We start from the raw sequence: 15029 nt of genomic DNA, 5'->3' as shown, positions 1-15029 counted from the left end.
GGTCTTAGGATTATCCCTTATTCTGAATGGGAACACCTCGGACAACGAGGGTCAGGTTTATCCCTTAACCTGAAAGGGTATATGAAAGAATAGAATTTTTGGGAGAATTTAAAAGAAAAATTTATGAACATTTACAAAATCGAGAAGAATTGAAAATTTGTCTTTACAAAAGAATCCTCATATGTAGCATTATTGCTCCTACGAGGGGTTTCAGGATTATCCCTTATCCTGAATGGGAAACACCTCGGACAACGAGGGTCAGGTTTATCCCTTAACCTGAGCGAGAAAACACCTCAGACAACAAGGGTCAGGTTTATCCCTTAACCTGAGAGGCCGGTGACCCACTGTATTTTGCTTTCTTCTTTTTTGTTTGAATTCTCAGTGGGTGAAATATGGCAGTCGGTGACGAAAGTCGATCAGGCGTTAATGATCAGTTGATCGCCTTGTGGGACAGAGTTTGTGTTCTTCTTCCTCCTTTTTTTGATTTATGTTTATTGAAACTATATGTCGAATGTGTGATAAACCATCCAATTTAAACAGTTAGCCGGATGGATTGCCAGGCGAGAAAAAATAATAGAGCAAAAAAAAAATCTTTCTCCTCCCCTTTCTTATTCTTTACTGTCACGAGTAGACCCTGGACGTAGGTCCTAGTTATTTGAAACAGGAACGGTGGTCGCTGGAATCCGGCGACCTGCAAGATATGTCAAAAAAAATGACCTTTTTATTTTGATCTGATTTTTTCGATGACAGTGAATCGGAGTCAGTGTTGCGCACACCACCGAAGTTGGTACACCACCAAAGCTGGCTCTGATACCACTGACGGATCAATATAAAGGAGAGAACAATAGATTGAGATCAGTTTGTAAATGACATGTTTCAAAAGGGGTTTCAACTCACGTTATTGTTATCTGGTGAGTAATCCCTCCTCTAATTTATAGAAGAGGGTTGCTGGGAGTTTACCTCTCTTTGGGTAGCTGTTTACTCCAGCAACAGATATGCAGTTTCACCTAGAGCTTGTCCAGAATGAGGAGATCATTCTGGATATGGTCTTGAGCCAGGGTAGCTTCATCCGTTAAAGAAAAAGTGGACCATCCTCTTTGTTTAGCGAGTGAATGTTCTCCGTGAAACATGGCCACGGTTACTAATAGAGTAAATCACTATTGTTATTAAACTATATATCATGACCAGAAAATAATGCTTCTATGATGCAGAGAGGGAACAAAATGTTGTTCGGGTCTAAAGGATTCTTTTGACACCATTTTTGCAGTTTAGATTTTTTTAATTTTATTTGAAGCATTTATTGTAATGGATATTAGATCTATGTAATTGTATCAGTATATCGGAATTGAGAATTTAGAATTTTAATTTATTTCTTGTTAATTTTAATTATTTAATTCTTAGTATACTGTGGTGACAACTTTTCCAGTTTTAGGAACGACCTTCCGGATTCCTTGCAATTTGTTGGAGTTCATTTTAGTAGGAGAGAGAGATACTTTGCAAAGGTACTCAGCTCAATCACTCACCAGTTCAGTTCCACTCATCCCCTATGCCGCTTCACACAGCTTTTGAATCTTATGATGCAAGTTGTTTTGATCAAATCTGACCCTATAGATAGATTCAGCATGGTATATTCTCATATTTTTTCAACAAAAAAATTAACTTTTAAATTTATGTTTTTGTCAATAATTGAATTTTAAATTGCAAAAAGAATTCTGCACACAAGTTGGATTTCAGCGATTTAAATGTTGATCTTCACTAAACTAATGATATAGATCGCATATGCAGAGTCCAATCTGATCAAAACAATTTGCATCAACCCTAATGAAGGGAAGAAGATAGGGATGAGAGAGAGAGAGAGAGAGAGAGAGATCTTTCTACATTAAGGCAAGCCTTTGTCGGCGTCAGGGTCTACTTCTAATGTTCTTTAGAGTCTACACAAAACCAAGCAAGATTGGATAAACTATTAATTTGAAAAGATTATGATTAAAAAATATTGGTTCTATTTTTTATCGTCATTCATTCATTTGTTTGATGGGATTTCACGGGTTGGGGGGTTCATGCATGCAATGTTGTTGTCGTCACATGTGACCGACGTAGACTTTTGAGGCACTCTGCACATATATATATTCTTTCAAATCTTTTAAAGAGGGGACCAAATTCTTCGATCCGGACACCCCATTTCTCTGTGTCTCTCTACCTGCTCACAATCAGAGCTTGCTTGTCTTCTTCCCCCATATTCACAATCCTGACATCAGTTAATTTTAGTAATATCTTCCTCGAGAGAGAGAGAGAGAGAGAGTTGAAAAGTAGATTTTGTAAAAGAAGTCTGAGCGTCACCATATAGAAATTTGAGGCTACATTTGTCCCCTTGTGAGGATATGGGTCGGGTTTACCTAGATAAGAACCAGACCAAACCCTATAGGGTCCGAGTATAGTCACGAATAACAAGACTCGATTAAGACTCAAATCAAGATCCGAAAGGTCCGATTAATACATGGACCCAGATATAGTTTGTACAATTTTATACCAGACCCGGTTCTTACCCGAGCCCGACCTGAGTTTTGATTAAGACCTGCAATTTTTTAATGTAAAAATGATAAAAATATTATTTTACCAGGTATGGTCTGGATCTGGTTCATGAAATTTTTATTGGGTTTGGTTATGGTTTCTCTTATAATAAACCCGATTAAACTCGGGTCCAAACCCGATATCATACCCAAAAAACTGATCCAAATTTGGGTTCAAAACAAACGCAACACATTGACACCCCTAGCTGGACTTGTACTTTTGTAGCATTACTCTTGTGCTCTTACATAAGAGGCCAAGATGCTAGTCTTAAGTGAGTAGCTCTAGGCCATCTTTAGTCGGCACTCTTTCATACGAAATAGGTAATAGGTTTTCTTTCATAGAAAACGAGTTACTTTCCTAAGAAGAGTGCATCTACATGAAAAGTACACAGTGGGGCCCACGTAATAAATGCAAACAAGCATCTTTCTTGTCAAATTGGGTTTACCCTTCAATCCTGTTCCACACCTCCCCTATCATCAATGTAAGTGGTTTTGATCCAATCTGACCTCATATACGCATTTAGCGTTGTCTATTTAACAGGAATCGACCTTTAGATTTATTTTTTTTTAATTTAATTTTATAGAACACAAAAGTTTTGGATTTTTTGAATCGCCTAAAAAACCTACTTATAGGTCGGAATCCATCAATCCAAATCCTGATCTTGGCGAAATGGATGATGTAGATCACATCTGATTGGTATCAAAACAACTTGCGTCAATATGATTCTGAAGAGTGGTATGACGATAGGGATGACTTTGGGGTGATAGGAACCGAACTCCACCTCGATCCAATTCCATAAGTATCCCTTTCAAGGAAAAGCAGCTTCATTTGGGTGAAGTCAGTGGCGTAGCTAGGATTCATGTGTGTGTGTGTGTGTCACATGTAATGATTTTTTATTTATTTACTTGAGAATCAATATTGGCCAATTCACTTGAATGATTGGCCAAACGATACAGGTCCTATTATGATACTGACAACAATGGTCAAGAGGACTGAAAAAGTGGCATGACATTTTGCCTGCAACAACCAAACAACAATTTTGGACACTTCTTTGCGAGTCATTGCTTCCCATGATGTCAACATATCAACCAGCTACTCAACAGCTTCCATGCTTTTGTGTGAAGGGTTACTTAACAGGGCTTCCTCTCTCTTTTTCTCCAAAAGTATGATGTTTGTTTTGTGGGTAATTGAATGGAACTCACTAATCACTAGATTCCGATGACTCGTATTCTTTTGAAGGGTTTGATGTGCAAAGGGTTTGGCCTAGTGGGATGGGGCCTAGACTGTTTGACAGACAGTCTAGGTTCAAATCCCATGGGCATCACCCCCTGCGTAGGCTGAAGCTTGGCGATTCTCTGGGTCAAGGTGTAAGCCCAGAATTTTCCACTGACATGGACATAGACCGTAAGTATGGCAGGCTGAGCCAGCGCGGCTAGGTCTATGCGCTTGAAGCGGTTTCTTCGAGTAAAAATGAAAAAAATACCTCATGTATAAGAACAAAAAAAATAGGTGCAGACCAACATGGATGGGTCCAATGGTGACGCACAACCATGTCTGTAAGGAAAAAAATACGGTACTAAATATACATTTTAGTACTAAATATAGAAGGCATGCACAACCATGTCGGTCCGCCTAACCCCAGCTTTCTCTGCCCAAAAAAAGAGGGAAAAATAGATGCATTTTATGAGAAAGAAGGCATAATTTTCCTTTCAAAAATACTGTACTATAGCCTATAAGTTTCAAAGCAAGGGGGGAATCGCGTGGCCTCTCTCTCTCTCTCTCTCTCTCTCTCTCTCTCTCTCTCTCTCTCTTTCAATCAATCAAAAGCCTACCCACTTCATGCATGGTGTTGATGCATAATGACAAGCCCTTTAATTCGGATTTGATACTTCTATTGATTTATATTTGAGTTTTGAAAGTTCTGTTTTCCTCAGGTTTTAAAATAGATAAGTAAAAAATCAGAAAAATAAGCTTAAACCAACAAAAAGGTTTTAAAACAATTGAAGAAAAAGAGATCTGATATAGCTAGGATAGTTATATCTCACAGAATATATATATATATATATATATATGGAACTACAAAAATTAGTCCAGTGAGCATGACGAGCCAGGTTTGTTAGATCATAAACCGACTGGACTTACAGCAGATTTAGTAGTAGTGGTGAAAATAGGATCATCAATTTTCACTTCTGAGAAAGTATGAAAGAAAGTAATTTAAGGTTACGATCATTTAACTGAGCCAAACATCGGTGTTGGTGGAAGCACCGAAGAAAGAATCAGTCGCACTCGGTTCTTTCTGGCACAATGAATTTTGGTTCTTAAAAGAACAGTTGGAGAAAAGTTCAAGTGGTCAAAATGAGTTTCTATATCCAAAAGAATAAAATTGAGAATATAATGGCATATGCTGCCTAAGCTTTAAATAGCAATTACATAAACAATTTCACGATTTGCTTCAGGAATCAGGAGAAAAGAATGATTCGATAAAACTTGGAAGGAGGTAGTGAGAAGTGAATAAAGCACCCTCTAGGTACGAATAGAGAAATAGATTGACCCCACTGTATACAAAAAACGGATGGATTATTATCTGGATAAAATCTTAGTCCAATAATTTTGCATACAATTTTTTGGAAGACAAAAACATGAATTATCTGACACAATCCATGCACATATAGGACATGAGCAATAGCCAATGAGAGTTCACATTAGATCCAGGTATACCCAAATCCAATCTCACCAACCAACTTATAGTCCTAGTCCTAGTCAGGGGATCTAGAGTTGCTTTATTAGCTCTTAAATCACATGCATTAAGCCTCTCAATTCACACGGCATGATCATACAACATGCCTCTAGCATTGATTTCCTTGTCCCTTACACATGGTATGCCTGTGTATAGCTGTTTACTCACGTGAACCCATATAATTGAGTCATGTATAGTCAGAGTGCCAGTGAATCTTTCCAACTCATAATAAAGACTTCACATTCATCCTTAGAAGACTTAAAAAGTTCTCATAGGTTGATGATCAGGTTGCTACACCAATCTAAATCGGTTGACCTGCGGAGCAGATGATCACATTCAGCCTAAGTTCAAGCCAATGAACACCCTAGAATCAGCCAACCCTTTGGGCTGTACTTCAGATTGCATGAGGCCATGAAGCAAAGCTAGCCATTGTCTCCATGTCTTGGTTCTACTTGAAGAAGCTAGACTGAAGCTGTTGGGAGAATGGAGAGATATCATTCTCTAGTTGAAAATTAATTTTTTCTAAAACAAGATGGACAAAGATGAATTGCACTGCAATTGATTTAGATGGATCACTAAATTCCCAAGCAACATGCCCTTGTCTTAGCCAAGGGCCAGCTGACCTTGATCAAGTTTGTGCTACCGTGGTTTATTTCAAACAAGATTCAAATCAGGCAATATAACATTTAGCAGGTGTAAGAACTAGAATGCTCGGATGCAGAATTGTTGTGGGGGTCAAGAACACGTTGTTACACTCAAAATCGTCAGGGAGGTCCAGACTCTAAATTCACTTACAATTTGAATGCACGGATGCATAATTGTTGTGGGGTGAGGAACACATTGTTACACTCAAAATCGCCAGGGAGGTCCACACTCTCAACTCACTTACAATTTGAATGCCTTTTTGTAACCGTATATTTTCATGCCCTTTCTTTGCATTTATAAACTTGTAAAGAGTTCAACTTTGGGACACATCCCTAGGAGAAATCCCTTTAGCCCCGAGAGATACGTTTCCTTGTATTTTAAACATTGTAACTGTTGGAATAGCCTCCAACAGACACCTTATGGCCATATAGCCTTGCATCTCCCACTTGGCCATAAGGGATTTCTTGTGTTTATATGCTTGTTCGCAATCTGAACCTTGCATACACACTTTCTGAATGATCTTTACTCACTCACCGCTTAGACATATCTGAGTCCCATCTGACTCACATGTCTAGTGAAAACATCCTTAGTGACTGCCTTAGTTAGCGGATTTGTTACCATGTCACTTGAAGGAATATAGTCCACTATTATTTTATTTTTAATAAACATATCACGAATATATCGATATTTGACTTCAATATGCTTAATTTTAGAGCTATCAACTCCTATTTGTATTAGTCTTATAGCAGCTTTATTGTTACAATAAAGTTGAACTAGACTTTTTGAAATATTTAATTTTAATTCATTTAGGAAGTGATTTATCCACACTCCAAATGTTGTTGCCATGTTATAGACAATATACTCAGCTTCTTGGGTATATTGTGCTATACACTCTTATTTCTTGCATGAACATGCAATTGCCCCACCTCCTAACATAAATACATAACCAGAGGTGGACTTTGTTTCATCTCTATCACCAGCAAAGTCAACATCTAAGTAGCCTACAAGTTTTAAACTGTCTGACTGATAGCATAGCTTGAGTTCCTTAGTTCTTTTTAGATATCGAAAAATCTTTTCCACTACTTCTCAGTGAGAGAGCTCAGGATTACTTTGATATTTACTCACTAGACTTACAGTAAAATTTAAATCAGGTCTAGTGTAAAGCATTGCATACATCAGGCTTCCAATTGCCTAAGCATAGAGAACATTCAACTTTTTTTATCTATCTTTTGGACAATCATTCTTACTTAGTTTTAGACTTTTTACTGTAAGAGTACCTTTTGCCTTGGTACTTTTCATTCTAAAATTCTTTAGAATATGGTCAAGATATTTTTCTTGACTTAGACATCGCAATCTTGAGTTTCTATCTCTTTATATCTTAATTCCAAGGATACATGAAGTTTTTTCTATATCATTCATTTCAAATCGAGAACTTAACCATGATTTAGTCATATTTATCATGTCTATGTCATTTTCTATAATTAATATATCATCAACATAGAAGGATAACACAGTAAACTTACTCTCACTATTCTTGGTATATACACAGTGGTCTAGACTATTTCCCTTATAACCCAATTTGATTATAGCATTATGAAAAGTCAAATACCACTGTCTTGGTGACTACTTAAATTCATACAAGAATTTATTTAACTTGTATATTTTATCCTCTTGACCTTCAATTTCAAAACCTTCTAGTTGCTACATAAAAATAATTTAATTTAGCTCACTATTCAAAAAGGTCGTTTTCACATCCATTTGATATAGGTCAAGATCAAAATAAGCTACCAATGCCAAAATAATTTGAATAGATGCTAGATTGACTATAGGAGAATAAGTTTTTTTATAATCAATACCTTTTCATTGAGAATAGCCTTTTGCTACTAGTCTTGCCTTGTATTTATCAATAGATTCATCTGCCTTAAGTTTTTTCTTAAGAACTCACTTACTACCAATTACCCTATATCCATTAGGCAAAGTTGCTAGTTCTCAAACTTTATTCTTTTCTATAGAATCTAACTCATCTTTCATTGCTTCCTTCCATAGTTTAGACTCATTGAAAGCAACTACATCTTCAAAACTCAAGTTGTCATGATTTTTATCCAAATTCATGGAATAATATAATTCATTACTCAAGAATATATAATAATCATTTAAATAGGATAAAAGAGTTCTTGTTCATTTTTGTCCAATTACTGGTTGTGAATTTTATTCATTATTCACAACTGGATCATTATACTCTAAATCTTGAGTAGGCATCCTAGGATCATTTATGATATCTAGAAAGACACAATCATCTTTAGGATCAAAATTATTTTCTTTAGTTTTTAGGAATTCTATCACTCTACTCTCTATAAATCACTTTACAAGATTATATGAATGATATCTCTTTGATCATTTTGGGTATCTCATGAAGATGCATTTGATAGTTTTGTTATCTAACTTGTCTCTCATTTGACTAGGAATCAACACATGATTAAGTGATCTCCACTTGCACAATTGATTCAAATTTGGCTTTCTATCAGTCCATAATTTATGGGGTGTAAGCTCTACAGTCTTAAAAGGAACCTTATTTAGGATATACATGGCAATGCAAACTGTTTTTCCTCAGAATTTCATAAGAAGATTTGCATATGCCAACATGGACCTTGTCATATCCATTAAAGTTCTATTCATTCATTCTGTTACACCATTCTGTTAAGACGTATAAGGCATAGTTATATGAGGGGTTAGTTATTGTCATTGCAAAAGGTCTTAAACTCATCAAAGTTATATTCACCTCCTTTATCAGATCTAATAACTTAGATTTTCCTTCCTAGTAATCCTTCATCTTCATGTTTATATGACTTAAACTTTTCTAAAGCTTTAGATTTCTTAGAGATTAGGTATATGTAATCATACATTGAATAGTCATCTATAAATCTGATGAAATGTGTTTTTTTTTATATGTTTCTACTGATAAGGGTCTGCATATATCTATGTGTACTAAAACTAGTAAGTGATATGATTTACTTCTTTTAGAAAAAAGTTTTTTTGTCATTTTACCTGATATACATAGTTCATATTTTTCAAATTCTACATTTTTAAGAGAAGGTAATAATCTCATATAAATTATTCTTTTTATTTTATTGACATTTATATGTCCTAACCTTAAATGTCATAAATATGCATTGACATTAAATACACAATCAATATAATCAGAAATATTCATTGCATTATTTATAGAAAAAGTTATATTTAAATGGAAAAGACCATGGCCAGCATCATAACAACCCCTGAGCTTCACTTTTTCATCTTTTTCAATAGTGACCTTGTCACCTCGAAAATAGATTTTAAAGTCTTTTTTAGCAAAATCTCTTACTACTAAAAGATTCTTTTGTATAAAAGGTACATAAAATATATTTATTAGTAGGAGACTGGTCTCTTCTACTTGAAGCCTATAGGTCCATATCTCGACCACATCACTATAGGTGTTATTTCTTATATACACCTTATGATCTCTAAGCTTCAATTCCTTCATCTTGACAAATCCTTCCTTTGACTTAGACACATGTTGGGTGGCCTCTGAATCATTCTACCATCCTGGAAGATCACTATCTGCGATCAATGATTCAGACATAGTGCATACTATTTCTCATTTTCCATTTACTAGCTTTCTTGGATTCTCTTTCTTAGTTCTATTTGGGCAATTATTCTTGAAATGCCCAACTTTTTCTCAAGAAAAACATGCTCCTTTGGTTGCAGACTTGGAGTTTTTTGTTTGCACTGGACGCATCTTATTGAATTTATTCTTCTTAAATTTCTTGAAGAATACACATTTAGGCTTGAACTTGTGAGAGGTTGCCGGAAAGGATTCTTGAGCATTCATAACTTCTCTCTTTCTATCTTTTGACATGTGTTTTTGCTCAAGTGCTAATTGCAGAGGGAGCTCAGTTAGAGTAAGACTTTTCTGGTTTAATCTCATGACTATTAACACCATCTTCCAAGTTGGAGGAAGGTTGTTTAGTATGGTGGAGATTTGCATTCGCTCAGGAATATCATTTCTAGCTATGGCTAAGTCCTTAGCCATTACCAGCATTTGATTCACATGATCGACTTTATTGTTTGACTTTTTCATCCTGCATGAATTGTATTGCTTCAGAAAAAGTTGAATATGGGTTTCTAAAGTCATATCATACTTCTTCTTAACTTTTTCCATCAATCTTTTTGTAGTGTCAAAGTCTTCAAATACTCGGATGAGGTCATCTTACATAAATGTTAGAAGAGTTGCTAAAAAAAGTTAATCGTCTTTGATAAACTTGTTATGAGCTTTCTTCTCTTCTTCACTCGATTTATCAGTTAGTGAAGATTTTACATTATTCAATACATATAGAGTCTTGTCATGTGTTAATAGATATTTCATCTTCCTTCTCCATATTCCAAAATTCATCCTATTGGGTTTTTCAATTTTGGATAACTCAGCCATGACTATTCGATTTGTCATATTCCTAATTATAAATAAATATTAGAATTAATAAAGCTTATTTCAACTACTATTTATAAATGTAACTATTTTTTATCCTTCTAAACAAATTTAGCATATAATAAGATACTTAAACGTGCAAGAATATACACAAAAATGTTGAATTCTAAATACTTTTAACAAAAACAAACACTGGGTGGTTTTCAGAAATGCAGGACCACTTTCCTGCAATTTCAGAAAATAAAAGAAGAGGCTTTATATAAGCAAAAACACATAAACCTCTTTCTACAATTTTTTGAGTTAAACAAAAAGTTTTTAACCCTCTTTCTCTAATATCAGAAAAGACTAGATGCTATGTTCTGCAAAAATTCAATAAAGCAGAACACTTTCTAAAAAATTTTAGTTTATCAGAAAAGATAAACCACCATTCTGCAATTTTTAGAAAAGTAGAAGCCTCTCTAAGCAAAAACAAAAACAGAAACTTTCAAACTAAATTTTTTTTAGTTAAACAGAAAAGAAAAGAACCACTTTTCTGTAATTTTAGAAAAGTTAGTGTACTATTTTTCTAGTTTTTTTTTTTAGAAAAACCCGAATTAACAACCTGTTAATGAGACTTTTTCTAGAATTTTCAAAAATATTAGTTCTAAACTGAAATTTTCTTTTTTTAAGTGAAAGCTTATAAGCAAAAACGAAAAGGGAAAACTCGATTAAGGTTTTCTTTTCATTTTTTTTCTTTCTGAGAGAGGAGAACGACAACTGGGTGGCGAGAGATTTATCGATGAGTTGCTACCTTTGGGTTGAATCGAACCGTTTTCTACTCAGAGGAGCATCGACGACAGAAAAAGGTGAGCAGCCAGAACTACAAGATTTTTAGTGAGTCACCGGCCACCTCTTGCGATGGCTGATGGCGGCGACAGGGACAAGGCGGCTTGTCCGATGATGCCCAAGGATCAGGGTATCACCGACCCTTTCCTCTCTTTTTTTTTTCTTCGATCAATTTTTTTTTGTCCTCGCTCCTCCACTGCTGCAAACAGTGAATTTTTCAATCTCAATGACTCAATCCCTGCCCTCTACCACTGCAGTCGTTCTCCGGTGAGAGGGCAGATACCTCTCTTCTTTTCTTTTCTTTTCTTTTTCTGGCAATGCGACTCTTGCCGTGAAACTATGTGGTCCAGGCCAGGAAAAATCCTGCCGACCAACACATAATGTGAGAGGGAGAGGAAGACTAGGCCACCACCGGTGTCCGATCACCACCAGTGGTGGTGATTTCTTCCTTTCTACTCAAAAAAATGAAACCGAAGAGGGTCAAACCCTCTTCCTTTCCCCTGTTTTTTTTTAGTTTTCGCAAATTGAGAACCCTTGGTTCATTGATTTGTCTAAAACAGAAAATAAAACTGACCTTTTTGCTCTTTTTGCTCTTTTTGATATATTTTTTTATGTTCCTCTTTTTCGACGATGAGTCCCTATCGTGAAAGGGGTGTTCCAGTTTGCCGTCACTGGTGTTCGATTCTTGTGTCAATACATCCGCATGCACAGGCTGCTTCTGGCAGTGTTAGGGATCTGTCGAAGCCGCTTTGATACCAATGTAAGAACTAGAATGCTCAGATGCAAAATTATTGTGGGGTGAAGAATACGTTGTTACGGTCGAAATCGCCAGGAAGGTCCACACTCTCTCACTTATAATTTGAATGTTTTTTTGTAATCGTATGTTTTCATACCCTTTCACTGCATTTATAAACTTGTAAAGAGTTCAAGTTTGGGACACATCCTTGTGGAAAATCCCTTTAGCCCCAAGAGACATTGTCTCTTTGTATTTTAAACATTGTAATTGTTGGAATATGCCCTAAGAGTCACCTTATGGCCATATAGCCTTACAACAGTCCAATTTTTTAAAGTGGGTTGACCTGACTGAGATCAGTATACTAGTTCAGTGGCACTGGCAGGGAATGGTAGAAATGTTTTCTTAGAGAGAGAGAGAGAGAGTGAGTCCTCTTCTTGGCATATTGGTGCTCTTGCAAATTGACTAGAATTGTATGCCTTGGACTTTAAACGGCCTTTCAAAATGACAAAAGGGTTTAGTAGGTAGATATTCTCGTTCCCTCTACTTTCTCTCTACTTTCTGGTAGAACTGAAAGGAGTGGCAGGTAACTCAATGGTCCATGCACAATACTCAAGCGGATGGCTCCATGCTTATGCTCTCTCTCTCTCTCTCTCTCTCTCTCTCTCTCTATATATATATATATATATATATATATATATATATATATAAAGAACTAAGCTCTATTCAAGACGTCCAACTAAAACAAGAAACTCTCTCTCTCTCTCTCTCGCATGTGCGTGTGACAGTAAGAACCAAGAAGAGAAAAAAAGTGCCCAGGAGAAGAAGTAGAAGAAGAAGAGGAACGATGATAAGTTTGAAAGAGTTATACAATGTCTTGAATGCAGTTATTCCACTCTACGTGACCATGTTCCTGGCCTATGCCTCAGTCAAGTGGTGGAACATCTTCACCCCCCAACAATGTGCAGGGATCAACAGGTTTGTAGCAGTGTTTGCTGTGCCTCTGCTCTCCTTCGAGTTCGTATCCAGGATGGATCCATACGCCATGAATCTGCTCTTCATAGCAGCAGACGCAATTTCAAAGGCCATCATACTCTTAGTACTCTCCTCATGGGCTAAGTTCACTTCCAAAGGCAGCCTAGATTGGACAATCACCATGTTCTCTCTCTCCTCACTCCCCAACACCTTGGTCATGGGGATACCACTCTTGAAATCCATGTATGGTGATGATAAGGAAATGTTGATGATTCAAACTGTGGTGTTGCAGTGCATCATTTGGTACACCTTGTTGCTGTTCCTGTTTGAGTGTAGAGCAGCCAGAGAGTCTCTTGCTCAGAGGTTTAGTGGCAATGGTGAGACAGTTGGAACTAGTACGAGAGAGGTTGGGGATGAAACTGCTGGACTAAAAGGTGAGGAAGCGGTCCATGTTGTTGTCTCTAGGCCTTCAAATAAAGTAGCAGATGAAGATGGCAGAGAGATTCATACATTTATCTGGAGCTGTGGTTGTTGTAATTCTCAAGGCAAGAGTTTAGTTAAACCAGTTCAAAAGAAAAAAAAAATCTTTTCAAGGATTTTGATGAAAACTTTGTGAATGTTTATTCTTTTTTGGATGTTTCTTATGCCAGGGTTTTGTGAGAGGTCTGTACAAGTATGCAGCAAAGAAGTGGAGAATTTTGCAGAGAAAACAGATGACCATCAGGAAATTACAGAAAAATATTCCTTTTCACCCAAGATTGTGAGATTGATTCTGAAAATGGTGTGGTTTAAACTTATCAGAAACCCAAATTCATATGCAAGTCTGCTGGGTTTAAGTTGGGCTCTAGCTTCTTATAGGTAATTCAGTTTTCTTTCATTCATCAAAGCCAAAAATGCTAGATTTCATTTTTTCATCTCCATCATAGTTATATGTATGCAGGTGGGGATTTCACAGACCCAAGATCATGGAGAACTCTATAACAATCTTGTCAAATGCTGGTCTTGGAATGGCAATGTTCAGTCTTGGTACCAATAACTGATTTTTTAGTTTTAAGTACATTAGGCGTGTATCCTTAAATTCAAATTCTCATCAGGCAGATGGTTTTGATTAATTTTGTCTCAGGCTTGTTCATGGCTCTTCAACCAAGGATCATAGCATGTGGGACAAGACTTGCCATATATGGTATGTTGGCAAGGTTTCTTGCAGGACCTGCAGTAATGGCAGTTGCTTCCTTGGCAGTGGGGCTCAGGGGGGACATTCTGAGGGTTTCCATTGTTCAAGTAAGTCCTGTTCATCAGGCAATTTACTTATTTTCATCTTGAATATTTTTTTATGGATTCTCACAGTATTCAATGAGGGACAAACTGTTAATTTGAATAATGAAATTTAACAGGCTGCCCTGCCACAAGGAATTGTGCCATTTGTGTTTGCTAGGGAATACAATCTACATCCAGATGTGTTAAGTACAGGGTAAGGGCAAAAGCAACATGTACTTTGGTTTTAAATGATAAATTTGAAGTCTGCAAATAACACTCTTTTTTCTTCCTTTATCTGCAGGGTCATATTTGGGATGATTGTCTCTCTGCCCATCACAGTAATATACTATGTACTTTTGGGTGTATGACTAGGTCATATGAATTACAAGAAACTACATTGTGATAAATAAAAAAAATGCAGATCCTCTGCAGATGGAGTTATCTGCTTAAAGATGCCACCATCCACTAAAGCAAATGGGAGAGATATATAGAGAGAGAGGCTGAAACTCTTCAAAGCTGCATGCTATGCGCTAAGCTCTTTAGGGTATTAAGAAGGGATTTCTTGCTTTATGGAACTTTTTGCAGTAAAAGAAAGCAAGAAAGTACATGAAATTGATGATAGTGGTTTTAGTTTTACTGGTTCTCATTGAGGCTTGAAGGGTTCACTAATGCTGTGAGTTCACTGTCACTTCCATATTTTTCGAGGTGATGGTAAAAAAAAAGTGTTGAACTGTTGATGATTTAGCATTAACCTTTTGGTATTTCAATGAAGCAATCCTTTCATCATTGCCAATCATATGTGACGTATGCCTGCATGATAATGATGC

The 15029-nt window shown here is 36.4% G+C and overlaps 1 protein-coding gene across 1 annotated transcript; it reads left to right on the top strand.

Annotated features, from left to right (window-relative positions):
* Nucleotides 1-12817: 12817 nt before the first annotated feature.
* Nucleotides 12818-14570, top strand: LOC149843377 (putative auxin efflux carrier component 1b). Its single transcript, XM_090000899.1, has 6 exons — nt 12818-13478; nt 13596-13803; nt 13886-13971; nt 14069-14226; nt 14340-14416; nt 14504-14570. Exons 1-6 carry the CDS (start codon nt 12818-12820, stop codon nt 14568-14570), a joined length of 1257 nt encoding a protein of 418 aa, XP_089857025.1.
* Nucleotides 14571-15029: the final 459 nt, after the last annotated feature.

The sequence above is a fragment of the Nuphar pumila genome, chromosome 3 (genome assembly GCF_984573655.1).
Source record: "Nuphar pumila chromosome 3, dmNupPumi1.hap1.1, whole genome shotgun sequence".
Taxonomy (NCBI): Eukaryota; Viridiplantae; Streptophyta; class Magnoliopsida; order Nymphaeales; family Nymphaeaceae; genus Nuphar; species Nuphar pumila.
Note: the sequence above shows the minus strand (reverse complement) of the source record. Positions and strands in the feature narration are given on the sequence as shown.

Excerpts from the sequence above, each read along its gene's own strand:
- LOC149843377 (XM_090000899.1), top strand. The coding sequence starts at position 12,818 with ATGATAAGTTTGAAAGAGTTATACAATGTCTTGAATGCAGTTATTCCA. Across the intron at positions 13,479-13,595 it reads TATCTGGAGCTGTGGTTGTT|GGTTTTGTGAGAGGTCTGTA; the intron begins GTAATTCTCAAG and ends TTCTTATGCCAG. Across the intron at positions 14,227-14,339 it reads TGAGGGTTTCCATTGTTCAA|GCTGCCCTGCCACAAGGAAT; the intron begins GTAAGTCCTGTT and ends GAAATTTAACAG.